General features: G+C 40.4%; 1 protein-coding gene across 1 annotated transcript in view; it reads right to left on the bottom strand.

Annotated features, from left to right (window-relative positions):
• The window catches only part of Dnah9 (dynein, axonemal, heavy chain 9), a 354,260-nt gene that overhangs the window by 167,191 nt on the left and 171,091 nt on the right, over positions 1 to 15,978 (bottom strand). Inside the window, exons 37-38 of the mRNA XM_013013168.1 lie at positions 10,580 to 10,753; positions 9,868 to 10,075 (exon numbers count right to left, since the gene is read on the bottom strand). Coding sequence (XP_012868622.1) covers positions 9,868 to 10,075; positions 10,580 to 10,753 — 382 coding nt within the window. The remainder of the gene's footprint in view (positions 1 to 9,867; positions 10,076 to 10,579; positions 10,754 to 15,978) is intronic.

The raw sequence follows: 15,978 nt of genomic DNA, 5'->3' as shown, positions 1-15,978 counted from the left end.
CCTTAGGTCTCCATGGAATTCCATCTCACTTCAGGTACCCATTCTGGAGATGTCTGTATTGCATCTCACTCAGGTACCCATTCTGGAGATGTCTGTATTGAATTTCACATCTCTGCCTTCATCACCCATCATCCCCCACTTGATTCCAAGTCACTCTGCTGCTCATATATCATCATTTGCTGCCCCAGGGCCTTTGTCCTGGCAGGCTCCTTTCCCTGGTATCTTTTGTCAAATGCTAGCACCATTTGCTTTCTTAGTAATTTATGCAAAAGCTACTTTTTTTTCCTCTTTAGTAAGGCCTTTCTGGGACTCTTATCTAAAATTGAATTCCTATATCCCATTCTTTTCCTCTTCCTCCACTTCATTTTCTGTCATCACCCTTATCACTGCTTAATATTCGCAATATTTTTCTTATTCATCTGGTTGATTATCTCATCCGTCACTCCACACTGGAATCTAAATTCTATCAGGGTAAGAGGACTTTCTCTTTGTTTTCATTGTCATAACCCCAGGAACTACCACATGATAGAGTACTTGGGATTTTTTAAAAATTAAATTAAGGAGTGGATTATATTATATTGTTATATTATTTATTATTTTATATATAATATTTTATATTTATATAATATTTTATATCATTATATCATTATTATATTTTATTATTATGACCAGCTTCATGAGATAGGTAGAAAAAGTCTCATTGTCCCTGGAGGCTTCTAAGGACTTAGTGGTGAAGGCAGGTTAAAGATCTTGCTGGAACTTCAGTTCTATTCCATTGGTCCTGAGGTCTGTTCTTGTGCCAGTACCAAGCTGTTTTGATTACTATGGCTTTATAGTAGAGTTTGAAATTTGGTATTGATATTCCTCCAGTACTGTTCTTTCCGTTGAGGAGCATTTTTGATATTCGGGGTCTTTTATTGTTCCATATGAATTTTTGGATTGCTTCTTCTATTTCCTTGAAGAATGAGGTTGGAATATTGATAGGTATCGCATTGAATTTGTAGATAGCCTTGGGAAGTGTTGCCATTTTCACGACGCTGATCCTTCCAATCCAGGAACATGGGAGGTTTTTCTGCTTTCTAAGTTCTGTTTTGATTTCCTTTTTCAGGCTTTTAAAGTTTTCATCATAGAGGTCCTTCACTTCTTTGGTTATTTCCTTGGAATTATAATCCAGCTCTTTACATGATTCTGATATGCTCCTCTCTCTGGTGAGAGCCCTCGCATCGCTGTCTTGCTAGGTCATTCCTGTCATCTGGACACATTGGTTTCTCCAGTCTCTGAAGTCTAGAGAATCTTGTTTATTCCTTCCTCCATGCAGCTCTGCTAGGCACTGGGATGTCTGTACTGTGTCACCTCACAGACCCCTCTGTGATACATTAACATCAGTTCTTCAAAGCAGATAAACACACTAGGGTTTAGATAAAATAACCTATTTTATCTGGGTTTGGACAGCTACTACATGGAAGAGTCAGGATTTGAACTCAGGTTACACTGGCTGTGGAATCTGACATGTAATCCTGGCTGCCAGCTTAAACTTTTTAAACATGGCTTCTGCCCGTGAGAAACTCTCGTGTAGTTAATTTTGTCTACATCGTGTTGTTGTTGTTGTTTTATGTCAGAGATCATTAATAATCAGGTCTTCTTTTGCATTCACACAATTTACATACCTGTGCAATCTATTTTCCCTTCATATTATCTAAGTTTTTCATCTGTTAAGGCTTTTCAGTTATATTTGTAAGAGCTTTTTTTTATTCTTTTACCTTTGCATGATTATAACGACAGTGCATCTTCTTTTTAAAAAACATTAGAAAGCATGCAGATTTACAATTTAAGAGACAACTGGTCATAATTCAATCTTACGAGCAGTTAGCAATACTTGTAATATTTTGTTTGAGTTTTTTCCTCTAGAAATTTTCCTGTATAAAATCAGAATTATAATAAATACATTACATTTGGGTTTGAATTTTACTTACTATATTACATATAATTTTTTATTTGTTTTTCTTATGTTATGAGACAGGGTCTTGCTAAAGAGTCCAGACTAGCTATGAACTCACCATCCTACCTTAGTCTCCCGAGTGCTGAGATTATAGGCGTGCACTACCATGTCTGACTCTATTATAGTGGCTCTAATGTAATTATGATTATATGATAATAAATATTTATCTAATGTATGATTGCTGTATATTATGTTCCAAAAATGTGGATGTACCAGGATGAATGGAAACCCTTCTCTGTGGTCTGAAAAGTGTTGTTTAAAATACATTATACTTTGAAGTTGATGTGACATTGGTGTGTGGTATCTCCTTCAGGATAACATTAAGTGAAAGAGCGCTGTGGATATGTCACCATGCCATACAGCATTCCTTTGAAGTGAGGAGTGTGATTTGATCTTTTATGATCTCATCCAACCTTAAGGTTTAATGAACAGGCCTCAGGAATTGATTTTGCACACACTTTCAGATATTGAGTTTACCTTAATTAGTGTAATTAAGCACTCAAATATTTATTGGACTAATAATTCACATCTCAGTTTGATGGCAAGAGAATTCAGGATGGCAATATTCAGCCCTCTTGGACATAGAAACTATAAGCCCATGGGTACCTTAAACAAATTCTTCGTATCTTCTTTTCTATCTCTCTTGCTTGTGGGTCTTTGCAAAGTCTATTGTCTTTAAAAGTAATTTACATTACGAAAGAAGAAATTAGGGTATTTGATGAGCCAAGATCAAGCAAATTAGTTAATCACCGGTCATGCTAACTATTCTGGAAGCTGAGATCTGAGGAACAAGGTTCGAAGCCAGCCAGGCAGGAAAGTCTGTGAGTCTCTTATCCTCAACTAACTACCAAAACAGTCAGAAGTGGCTCAAGTGGTAGAATTCTAGCCTTGAGCAAAAAGGTTCAGGCCAGATCCCAGGCCCTGTGTTCAAGACCTAGAACCAACAAAAATAAATAAATACTAAAAAAGAGACTTACAAAAACAATTTGCAATGAGAGACCAGTTATTTGTACCATTAATCTAAGATGGCATAGTTATTGTAATCACATAAAAGTTTATCTCACTATTTCCTTTATGAACTGCTTTCTTGACAGCAATGTTTAATTACAGTAACCATACTATTCTGATTCTTGAGATGAGCTCACTGCTATATGAAAAGCATTTCCAAGCACTGAATTCTACAGGTTATTGTGTATCATAGGTACAAAAGATTTATCAGGCTACAAAGTAGTCCTCAACTGAGCTTTTACACAATATATAAAAATAACCTAAAATGATTTCCTTCTCAAAACCAGAAGATGGAGCATTGAATTGTCTCTCTGTTAAGGGGGTCACAGGTCTCCAACTCTCTCAAGTAGAGATGTTTGTATTATCCCCCTGTGGGCCTGTGCACCATATTGGAAATTATTGGAGGACAATTAGTTCATTGAAGCCCAAGGTTTTCAATCATCCATGGAAGGCCTCATTTTATTTCTAATGAAAGACAAAGATACCTACATGGCACAGAGGAAAAGTAATGCTCTATTCTGGGCATAAAGATGCATGCCTTTCAGCCTTATCAAAGCAGAGTCCTGTAAAATTTGATAAGGTGACTTTGAAAGATGCCAGCGGGCTCATTTCTGTAACCCTAGCTACTCAGGAGGCTGAGATCCAGAGGATCACAGTTCAAAGGCAACCAGGGCAGGAAAGTTTGAGAGATTCTATCTCCAAAATAACCAGCAAAAAGCTGGACTGGAGGTGTGTCTCAAGGGGTAGAGTGCAAGCTGAAGGAGCAAGCCAAGCAAGTGGGAGAGCCTTAGTTCAAACTCTGTTGTAGCCTGATGATGATGATGATGATGATGATGATGATGATGATGATGATGATGATGATACAACTTTGCCAGTAGCTCACAGGGTGATTTTGAGGGAAGCCATTTAACATCTTAAGCCTCATTTGCTCCTCTTGTAAAACTGGGAACTAACACCAGATCTGTGATTAACACTATTCTCATCCCTTTAGTAACTTTCCAGCTGGAGTGACCTTGTGGCATAGTTTTGAACAGAGAGACATGAGCAGATAACTATAAAGTACCGGAGGAATGATCATTTCCTGGCATGGCCATCTCTTTCCTCCTCCTTCTCTTTTTCTTTCTTCTCTCTCCCTTCTTCCTCCTTCTTCTGGATCCTCCTTCCCTTACCTCTCCCTTCCTTCCCCTCCCCTTCTCTCCTCAATTTGATTTCTGAGATAGTCTCATTATGAAATCTATGACCTTTAATGCATATTCTTCCAGCCTCAACCCCCCAAGTGGTGGGTTTGCAGTAAGACTCATCAGTCCTTCCCTTCTCTGCATTTAGAATGCAAATGTGACAGCTGAAGCAGCAGCCATTCTGCTACCTAGAGGGAACAAGCAAGGATATATACAATAGCTTTGATAGATTGATATCATTGAACAAGTGATACAGTTTGCGGACTTCCTGTTGTGCAGGAAGCTGGGGGGAGGGTTTTTTTTCTACTAGCATTGTATTTCCTTCCTTCCTTCCTTCCTTCTTTCCTTCCTTCTTTCCTTCCTTCCTTCCTTCCTTCCTTCTTTCCTTCCTTCCTTCTTTTTTCTTGCACACAAAAGCATTACTGACACAGTATTTCATAGGATAGGAAGGATTTAATATACAAAAGTGGGTAGAAGTGTAGCACGAGGGAGAATGCATTGTCAACATCAAATAAAGTGTATGCTGGAAGCGCAGTCCCTGCTGGGTGGAGGGAGTTACCACCTGCTTGAAAGCTGGAACATTTCTTCCCAAAACACGATTTTTCTTTCTGCATGGCTTTTGCTAAGCCTCCTTTGTTTTTAAGCAGGAGGAGTTTGTTTCTGTTCTTGTTTTGGCATTTGGAGCTCAGGAATTATTGCATAATATAGATTCTTAGATTTGAGAAGCACTTTGCTAGTGTTATTAGACTAATAGCTTCTATTTACCAAGTATCCATAGTACGTCCAGAGTCATGTGAAATGTTTTATAAATTTCACCTTACTGTTCAAGAATGCAAAGAATAAACTATTGATATAGTTGACAATATGAAAATATCTCAAAATCATGCTGAATGAAATAAGGTGGTTAAAAAAAATCACATTCTTATGATGTGGATCCATTATGTAAAATAGTAGGAAACACGAATGAATCATTGTGGTAGAAAGCAGATGAGTGGTTGCCTGGAAAGAGGGGTGGAGGAGTGGGAGTGAGGGGTCATAGAAGGGAAGGAAGCTTTTGGAAGTGAATATGTTCATAATTTCCACTAGGTAGATGGTTTCATGGGTATGTAAATTTTTTTTTAAAGCCAGGGGCTGGTGGCTTACATCTGTAATCCTAATTAGGAGTTTGAAATCTGAGGATGGCAGTTCAAAGCTAGCCTGAATAAGTTCTGTGAGACTTTTATCTCCAATACACCAGCAAAATGCTGGAAGTGGAGCTGTGGCTCAAGTGGTAGTGCACTAGCCTTGAGCAACAAAAGCTTAGGGACAGCACCCTGGCAGAGTTTGGTGCCCCAGAATGGTACCAAAAAACAAACTATAAACACACATTAAGTGGTATAGCTTAATATAAGTAATTTGTGGCATGTCAGCTATCCCCAAATAAAACTTTAAAAAAGGGAAGTTAAGGATGGACAGAGGATAGATGGGCTGTGTTTGTTACACACTGGAATTCATCCAGCAGTGAATAGGAGTGAAATATACCTACATGTGGCAAATCACTGATTAAAGACGTAAGGTTTTTTCCTTTGCCACATGAAAATACAATGAGGTATAGACTTAAAATTTTAGCAGAGAGAGAAACATTATGTATTTTATGAATACGTATACGTCTCAAAAGTTTAACTAAGGAATGAGACACACTGACTTTTGTCCCTAGTTTGGAAAGCAGCAGGCTGTAGGAAGGATGAGGCTGGAGAATTAGCTGTACTTACAATGCTAAGACCATGTAAAACGACAACATTCTAGCATCTGTTATGTCTGGGGACTAGTACATGGGCATCTGGTATATTATTTTCTGTACTTTTCTGCCTGCTTGAAACATCTTATAATTTAAAAAAAAGTTTGCCATTCAACTTTTTGTGTCTAGTTCCTTTTGTCAGAGATAGCTGATCATAGTGGTTCCTTATATATCCTCTGTGTGTATGTGTGTGTGTGTGTGTGTGTGTGTGTGTGTGTGTGTGTGTGTGTGTGGTGTGGCAGTACTAGGCCTTGAACTCAGGGCCTTGTGTTCACAGTTGGCTTTCTGCTCAGGGATGGCACTCTTCTATCTGACCCATCTTTCCACTTTTTGTTGGTTAATTGGAGATAAGTCTCATGTACTATTCTGCCTCTATTGACTTCAAACCTTGACCCTCAGATTTCAGCCTCCTGAGTAGCTAGACTTATAGGTGTGTGTGAGCCACTGGTGTCCCATACCCTTGTATGCTCTTAACTATATACTTATAAATAGGAAGTGATGTATGTGAGAGTTATATATGACAAAATTATATACATATATATATTATTAAGGTGTTATACAGAGGGGTTACCATTTCATAAGTCAGGTAATGAGTACATTTCTTTTTTTGGACAATGTCATTTCCTTTACAACTGTCCTTTCCTTTACAAATTAAAAAATGTCATATGGGAGTACATATATATATATATATATATATATATATGTATATATATATAGTATGTATATTTTAAACAGACATGATTTGGAGTATGGTACACAGATTGCTCTATATCTTGCTTTTTTCAATCACAAACTGGAAATGTTTCTAACCCCAGGATTTCCTGGAATAAACATGCAGGATCCCCTTGCTTTTAGTAATTCTTCTTGGTACTTCTGCCTAGTGAATAAATTCAGCTGGGTCCCATGGTCTCCATGGAGGCCACACAATAAGCATACATGTACGCTTCTGTCTGGGTACACTAGCTGTCCATTGCAACCTTTGCCACGTGACCTTCAGCCCTTTCTTAAATTCTCAGGATCTGAAGTACTAATAGCACTCATAGCACTGGGTGATGGGCTCATGGGTCAGGTCTGCCTCCTTGCTGAGTCATATCTGAGCAACCATCTTTTGAGTTTCTGGATTTCCTTTTTCAGAGTTCCCTCTTTAATACTGGGTTTCTGGCTCCTACAACCTTAAGTGTCGGGAACCCTCTTTTTCCTACCACCCTGTTATTTCTCAAATTGAATTAGAAGTTAAATAAAATCAGGATTGTTTGGGCTATTATGAAAACAAGGAGGTTCCAGGTACAAGAACAGTGGCTCTAAGAACCAAGAGCACAGGCTTTACTCTAGGCATCCATGACACACAGGCTGGCTGCTCTGTGGGTGGCTGTCCATCTTTTTCTAGTTGTTCTGGATTGGTAAGATGGCAGGAAAGGTGGATTAGCCACCTCCGCTATGCAGCAGCCACCAGGGAAACCATAAGGGACAGAAAGGGCTGTTTTGGTGAAAGTCTATCTGTAGTGAGAGCCAGTGTTCATTCTAACTCTGTTGGACAATCCTTGTTGACTTTTTTGAATAATTCCTCAGGTCCCAATGAGAAGAGAGGAAAGAAAAAATTCCTCTACATTAAAAATGCAGAGACTCACAGGATAAATCCATCGCCTCTCCCTCAGCTTTAAATTTCTATCCTCTAATTTTTTTAACATTATAAAACTATTTTAATGGGATTATAAGAAATCATACCTCTACAGTGCCTAAATAGCATGTCTACTGATAACACCAGCAGGCCCTTCCTGCAGTTTCTCCTGGGGATGGCAGGAGGGTCTGCTGGCTGAGCACAGGTTCTACAGTCCAGCTACCTTGGTTGTCAGCTGTGTCCATGCACCCTGCAGGGCGGCTCATGTAACTTCCCTACATCTCTATTTCCTCTTCAATTAAATAGAAGTTAACACCAGCATTTACTTCACAGGGTGACATAAGACTAAGTCTAAAGAAGTTAATTGTTCAAAAAGGTCATGGTAGAAGTATATATATATATATATATATATATATATATATGCATGTATTATGGACACACATGTATGCATATACATAGATAATGCATGCACATACACATGTCTACACACATGCATACAACATACATACAGATGAATATAGACATGTATATATATATTTGTATGTGCATGTATTTGTGTGTGTTTGATCTTGTGTTTATATTTTAGAAAAAAATAAACATTAGAAATTAAAAGCAAGAGTGGGAGAGGGGAAGACAAATTGAGAAAGGGAAGGAGGGCAAATATAGTAAAAATATTTTATGGACATGAGTGAAAAATGGAACAAGGAAACTTGCTGGATTTAGTTTGGGAAGAGAGAGAGGAAAAGAGGGAGAATTACGCAGCGTGTGACTCTGATCAGGAAATATAGGATACTTGTACAACTAACTGGTGCTAATTGGGAAAAAGTGTCCAAGTTTAAGCCAAATTAGTGCCAGACATACCTGGTGAGTGTTGGTATAAATCATCATCATCATCATCATCATCATTATTATTCTTATATTAGTATTAGTAGTAGTATTGTAGTTGAGCAGTTGTTGGACTCAAGGCTTGCAAATGTTTGAACAGAAAAGAGGAGTTGTAGCAGGCAGACTGAAGAGTTATCACATTTGAACCAACCAGGCACAGGCAATCTTCTTACTACCACTGACTCCTTGGTATTAATGGGATGGTACCCAGCCACAAGGGAAATTTGGAACATTGGGAGATGTGAGAGTATCTAGGCCTCAAGGAATAAAGATGAAGCAATTTCCTAGAGTTGACCTGTGAAGCTGGGATTTTTTTTCCCCACGCTAGTTGTTAAACAATCCATTATTTGAAAATACATGAAGAAACTTATAATCAAGTAAATTAATAGAAACAATGGTGATAAATATTCAAGATGCATCACATCCTAATTCATTTCCTACATTTTTACCACGGTGCCCTTGAAGTTATTTCCATCTATTGTATCTGTGAAGCATCAGGACTTTGCAGTGGTGTGCGAAGGCGCATCTCTTCCTGGTCCTGGGTTCACAGACATTGCAGTGATTGATCATACTCAGCTCTAATGGGGAGTATTTATACCACAGAAATGGGCAAATTCTACAAATTGGGACTTGATTTGTTTTGTACAGTTAAGATAGTGACAGAGACCAGGAAATGGAAACACTGTTTTTCTCTTTGTTCATTTATCTGTCTTTGGCAGGGTAAGGGTGACACAGAAATGGAGGGACAAAGGGTGAACAAATGCAGCAGCATAGTGTCACTAGACAGTATGTTGAAAAGGAGCTATACAACTTGTGGATGGGCATGGGAGGGAAAAACTGGAAGAGAGGGAGGGAAGCGGTGACATGGTCCAAAAAGAAAGGTACTCTTTCCCTGACTTACGTAACTGTAACCCCTCTGTACCTCACTTTTACGATAATAATTTAATTTTTTTAAAGACGATAATGACAGAGAAAACGTGAACCGAAGAATGAATAACACTGTGAATTCAGATGGTGAAAAGAATCAGACAGCTTTCCCCTTGGCAGTGACCTTGAGAAGTCATCTTCCTACCTGAGCTTCTGTTTTCCCATCTACAAAATAGGAGGGCTGGTGCCTAATGTCTGTGAGTCTACACCCAACTCTCAGTGGCATTCAGCTCTCTGCCCTCAGAGTGCTGCATTGTTCTGAGGAATGGAACAAGTCAGGCAGAGGTGAGGGAGAAAGAACAGGAAGGGAGTGTTCTGAGGGATGGGTGCTGGGGAAGTAGCAGAGAGGAAGGGGTGAAAATGGAATGTGTGCTGGTGCCAGAAGCAGCTGCAGCCACACAGCCATGACATGCTCCACCCCAGTTCCGCATCAAGTGATACAGCGGTCCAGTCATGGACACTCCAGGCTCCTTACCTTGCAGCATGGCTGATGTGGTGTAGTAGTTGAAAGGCACGTTTTTCACCAGGTATTCGTCAGGGTCAAGGCTGGCCAGTTTTGCTCCCACCAGTACTGACTTGCCTGTGCCCGCAGGTCCCACTAGCATGACAGGCCGCCGCCGCTCCATGAGCCTCTCCAGGAAGTAGCACACCCGGATGGTTTCACTTGTGTGCACCAAGCAGGCCTGCATTGAGGTCATGATAAGCATGCCAGGGGTTGGTGGGAGTGCATCACCCAGCATTCTGGAGCATTCCAGAAGAGAGGATTGTATGGCAATGTGCCTCATCAAATAGATGCAGGTCTCGAGGGTCTTGCTTTAACACCCACAGCAAGCTTGTCCTATGAACTCATTCCCAGGGCTTCCTTACGTTCAGCAGAGAGCACCCCCTCCCCCATTACCCTCCATCACTCTCATCTGCCTCCCCATGGCCTTGCCAAAGTATTCTAGAATCTTTTGGACCTGCCATCCATCAACTCCCTTCTGTCCATAGAGTGCTAGTTGAGTCTGGGATATTTTCTTGTCTTTTGGAGGCACCTGTGGCCTCATTACACCTGTGATTTGAAAAGACAAGTAGCAGAGGGTCGACTGACTCCTCACAAGGTCAGACATAAGGTTACCCTAGGGGTCACCATGGAGGGCTGTGCAGATCTTCTGGCACTCACAGTTTGGTTACTTCGCCATACTCACCTGCAAGGGCATCTCAGGGTCAAATTCAAACTGAGGGATAAGCTTGGACCAAGGCTCAAATTTCTTGGTCTCTGGGTCTATGTAGTAGTCAAACACTGTCCCCTGGGAAGGGAACTTGACTGTTTTGAACTCAGTCAGCCACCATTTGCTGAACTCTGCCCGGTAATCCACAAGCTGTAAAAATAAAGCAGATCGTCAAGAAGCCCAAACGCAGGGTCCTGGCAAGGAAGAGTTTCTGCCAATGCAGGTCAGTTTCTGCCAATGCATCTTCTCCAGAGGAGAATGGTTATACAAGGATCAGCTCACACATGGCCCCGCTGTGCAGGAGCTGCCCTTGGGTAGCTGCCGCTTGGAAGCATGGCTAAGGTAGAGGCATGCAGCCCCAGAGTTCATGGGCTGGAAACTTCATCCCTAGGGTTACATGTGAAAGACATTTGGAGGTAGGGACCCTGGATTGGAGGATGAGGATCAGGTAAGGTGGAGACTTGCATTATTAGCAGCTTTGTAAGAAAATGAAGACAGCCATGAATCAGAATGCTTGTTCCATTTCATTATGAGATGCCCTTCTTCTGCCATGGTATGATGGAGGGGCAGAATGTCAGGTGCCAGCACAAGGCTTGACTAAGCTCCAGCCTTTAGAACTGTGTTCATAAGTTATGAGAGTTAGTTATAAGTTAAAAGTTTATAAGGTATAACTATTACAAGTCATCTAGGTTCTGGCATTCAGTTGCAGCAATAGAAAGCAGACTACAAAGAGTATGTGCAAGTCCACTTGCTTTGACCACGTGGCTGACTTCTCTGGTCCTGTCATTTGGTATTGTTATTGCCTGGAGGAGAGACATAGGACACAAGAAGAGTATGGGAAGGGCAAGTGTTGATTAAGAATTCCTGAAGGAAACTGATCCCTTTTCTCCTAGACACCTGTGTGTTTCAGGATGGAAGTTGGAGGTGACTGTTGACCCTCGGAAAGGGGGCACCATGCAGTTGGGTAAGGACAGCCTCAGAAGGGGGTTCAGGTATGTAACCACAAAGCCCATCACTTCTTCCTGGGCTTCAGTGTCACCTAAAAGAGGAAGGGCCTAAAAAGGTTTCTAAGATTTCTTCACGAGCTACACTTCTAAAATCTAGAAGTGAACAAGGAGGCAGTGGTTTTCTTCTCTTTCTGACACAAAGAAGTGGTAGGGGTATATAATTCATGTGCTTTCATGCAGATCAGAAATGCCTACAGGTGGGTGGAAGAGCTGGTGTGCTCCAACTATCTTATTATCATGTCCAACCTGAAACACACACACACACACACACACACACACACACACACATTCACTAACACAACTTAACTACTGCTACCGGCAACTGTAGGAGAGAATGAGGCCACCCTTTGAATACAGAGACATAAAAAAATCTTAAGAAAGAAAGAGGCCCAGGACAAGCATTGTAGGAAATGTCCACAGAGAGCAGGACAAAGTCTGAGTTCAGAGGCTAGACCAGTTAGTGGGCAAACCTGGACTTGGCAGAGGGCATAGTCCTTGTTTTACTCCATATGAAGCATAAGAAACTCTTTTCATTTTAAAATACATCCTAGGATGTGAAAAGATTTATTTTAATTCAGACAAGCAAAGGTATTATAGTTTCCTGAGATTGTTCTTGATAATCAAATGTCTAGGGATAGGCTGGCCACCTGTAATCCTAGCTACTAAGATGCTGAGATCTGAATATTAAAAGTTTGAAGTCAACTCAGGCAGAAAAGTCTGAGTAAAACCTTGCAGACCTTTAACTTTGTATGAAAACCAGATTTTAGATTTGCACAGAGACTTTGAGGTGATGCTACCTCTTAAAAGAATGAAGTTCTTTCCTCATCTAGACTCTTCTGGAGCTATCTGGTCATTTCTCAACCAGTCTGGCACGGGATCTTACTTCTACTCTGAAGTGACACTGAAAACACTAGGTTACCCCTGCCAAGATGGTGCAGTAGACCTTTACCACCACATCTCTGGAACCTCTTCTCAGCAACGAATTAATGAATAACCCCTCTCCAATCCCATGGCCTCTAGATTCAGGAAATTCTTTGTTCCCTGTCTGTCCTCTAAACTGGATAATTCTAACACATTACCCCATTTCGCTCTTCTGGTTGTGTGTGTGTGTGTGTGTGTGTGCTGGGACTAAGGTGTGAATATAGGGCCTAGGTCTGTTCTTTAGCTATTTTTGCTCAAGGTTATCACTCTACCACTTGAGTCAAAGCTCCATTTCTGGCTGTTTTTGTTGGTTAAATGGAGATAAGCATCTCACAAACTTTTATGCTTGGGCTGGCTTAAAATTGGGACCCTCAGCTCTCAGCCTCTTAAGTAGCTAGGATTATAGGCGTGAGTCACTGGTGCCCAGCTTGAGTGCCCCATTTATTCTTCACAAAACTCTAAATTATTATGGCTGGTTGAAATTATCTCAGTTTTATGTACAAACAAGACATCATTTGTGGGTTTTCAGTCCCCCACAATGGGTACTCATTCTCTCCAGGGCCATGGGAGTTTTTGTTCGTCTTGTTATTTAATTGGATCTTGGACTAAGATTCAGGCTCTGTTTTGCATTTTTGCATGACAATTCTTTTTAGAATTGGAAATACCTTTGTTGCTCCTGATGCAAGTATTTTGGCCAGATTCCTACTCTCCAATTTACAGCATTATTTTTGGTGTTTAGTTTTAAGGCAGGTTGCACAGGATGCCCTGGACATTCCCTGCTGCTAAAAGCTTTCTCCAGTGTTTTCTCCCTGTGGGCCAGCAGGGTGGCTATGGCTCCAACTGCTTCCTAGCCCAGGACACCTGGAGAGATGCTTTCATCTTGGCCTTTTAAAAAAAATGTGGAATGGATTTACATCTTTCTATATAGAGATAGAAAAATTGACCAAGTATCTTCTTCCAGATATCCCACTGCCTGTTTGGTGCTTATGTGGAAGAGAAACCCAGCGGTTGCTACTTGACATGTCAGCAGTAGAAAAGGTTAGAGACCACATTTGATGGAAAGCAAAATAATCTATGCATTCAGGATCTCTGTGCTTTACAGCCAAGTCTCATCCATCCTGCTGGACTCTCTGCCTCCAAGGAGAAATGCAAAACTATCAGAGGAGCTGTCTAGAGGATCTCTAAGGACTGCAGAGCAGACAGCTCAGTCCCGCCAATGTCAAATTCCTGGTCTTTGCATCTTCCTGCCCTTGGAGATTGTCATTTCTGTCCTAGGGGGCATCTGGCTCCAGAGGTGGAATAGAGTAGAGGGAGTAGAAGAAGGCTCTCTTTCTGAAAGCCTGTGAGAGCTGCTTTCTGAATTCTGAGCAACACGGGATGGATGTTAGAATCTGAATGTGTGAAAATGGAAAAAAAAAGTTCATTGTTTATTCTTTTGGCCCACCTTCCTTTCTCTTTGGATTTCTCAGACATGGCTTTACCTTACAAGGCTGAAAGTGTTTAATCTTTCTTTGAATGTTCCTCATTGTCACTCTAGACCTGAGAGAGTAGATTATAACTCTCCAGTAACTAAAGCTTAGGCAAATCCCCTGTTGTGATACAGCCTCAGATACATTCTTTAAAACTGAATATTTATTTTAGAAGGATATTAATAATAAGTGAGAATGTGGTAAGGGCATTGCATGTATCTTAGCTGGTTGAAAAGAGCAGCACATATTCATTTAGTCTTCACCAAGGTCCAGGAGCTGGGTACCACTGCCATCACCTTCAATACATGAGGAGAGAAAGGTTAAGTTCCTTGGTTACTCTCCGAGATAACAGTGGCAGAGATAGAATTCACGTCTACAATTTTAAGCCACTTTATTGTGGTAAGATTAAGATACAAAATGATGCCCATATTTAGTGTATTCAACTTGATGAACTTGGGAATTAAGTCTATACATCTGTGAAACCATCACTCTAATGTATGTACAAAGTTATACACCAACTCCAAATTTCTTTCTACTGTTTGTTTGTGTGTGTGTGTGTGTGTGTGTGTGTGTGTGCTGGCATTGGGACTTGAACTCAGGGCCCTGTGCTCTTGGCTTTTTCCACTCAAAGCTGGTGAGCCAGAGCTTCACTTCTGGCTTTTTGGTGATTAATTGGAGGTAAGTCTCACAGACTTTGCTGGAACAAACCTTGATGCTCAAATCTGAGCTTCTTCAGTAGCTTTTTCCCCATTGTCTTATTTATTATTCTTATTGTTGTGTGTGATAGCATACTAAACATAAAATCTGCCTTCCCAAAATGTTTTTTCAAAGAAGGAAATTCTGCCATCTGTGAGCAATGGACAAAGCCAAAGGACATTATGCTAAGTGAAATAAGCCAGACACCGAAGGTCAAATACTGTGTAATGTTATATACATATAGAATTAGTGGAATCATGATAACCAGAGATTAGTGGGAGAAGAAATAGGAGGTGCTAATCAAAGAGTCCAAAAATTTAATTATGAAAGATGAGTAAATCCAAAATGAACACATCTTCTGTATGGGATAATGCTTACAGCTAACAATACTTAATTGTATACTTAAGTATTTGCTAATAGAGTCCATGTTCTTTATCTCTGCATGAACTGCTTGACAGCTAGAGTCAGGTGTAAGAGATTAATTTGCATAACATTGAATGTTATTTCCAAAGAAAATGCCTTTTAGTTCTAAGAAAAAGGCTGCAAATAGAGGAAGGATGGGGTAAAGAGGATATCAAGACATTTGAAGTCAACACTGTGAGATTAATACTGCTTGGTTTCCTACTCTTCCATGTTAATTAGCATTTAATTAGCAGTTAATTAGTGTTTCAGGGTTAACTCTAGCCTAGTACAGAGCAGTATATTCTTCTAGGAGATTTCTAGAAGGCTGGTGACATTCCTTCCACTCAAGCTTCAATGGTGTAGTATCATTCCTCCTCTCTGTTAAACACACATCATCCTCCAAGGTAGTGCTCATACACTAGTAGCTACTCAGATTCCAATACTGTACAACTTTCCCTCCACACAAGAAGATATGTTCATCAGCTCAAAGGACAAATCTCCAAACAAAACAGAACTGTCTCTCTCCTTGCATATACAGAGAAGTGAGCAGATAATCAAAGATTCTAATGTTTTCAGAGGCAAAATATATTCTGTCTTCAAAATTTTTGTTGGAGGTTCACTTTTTTTTGTTGTTGGTTGTGGGGCTTGAATTCAGGGCCTGTCCCTGAGCTCTTTAGCTCAAGACTAGCACTCTACCACTTTGAACTATAGTGTCACTTCCAGTTTTCTGATGATTAATTGAAGATAAGAGTCTTTTGGACTCTTCTGTCCAGTCTGGCTTTGAACCTTGATCCTCAGATCTCAACCTCTTGAGTAGCTAGGATTACAGGCGTGAGCCACTGGTTCCCAATGGAGGTTTACTTTTTACTGCTATAGATTT

Source organism: Dipodomys ordii, unplaced genomic scaffold (genome assembly GCF_000151885.1).
Source record: "Dipodomys ordii isolate 6190 unplaced genomic scaffold, Dord_2.0 Scaffold19, whole genome shotgun sequence".
Taxonomy (NCBI): domain Eukaryota; kingdom Metazoa; phylum Chordata; class Mammalia; order Rodentia; family Heteromyidae; genus Dipodomys; species Dipodomys ordii.
The sequence above is the reverse complement of the archived record's forward strand: the minus strand, read 5'-3'. Positions and strand labels throughout refer to the sequence as shown.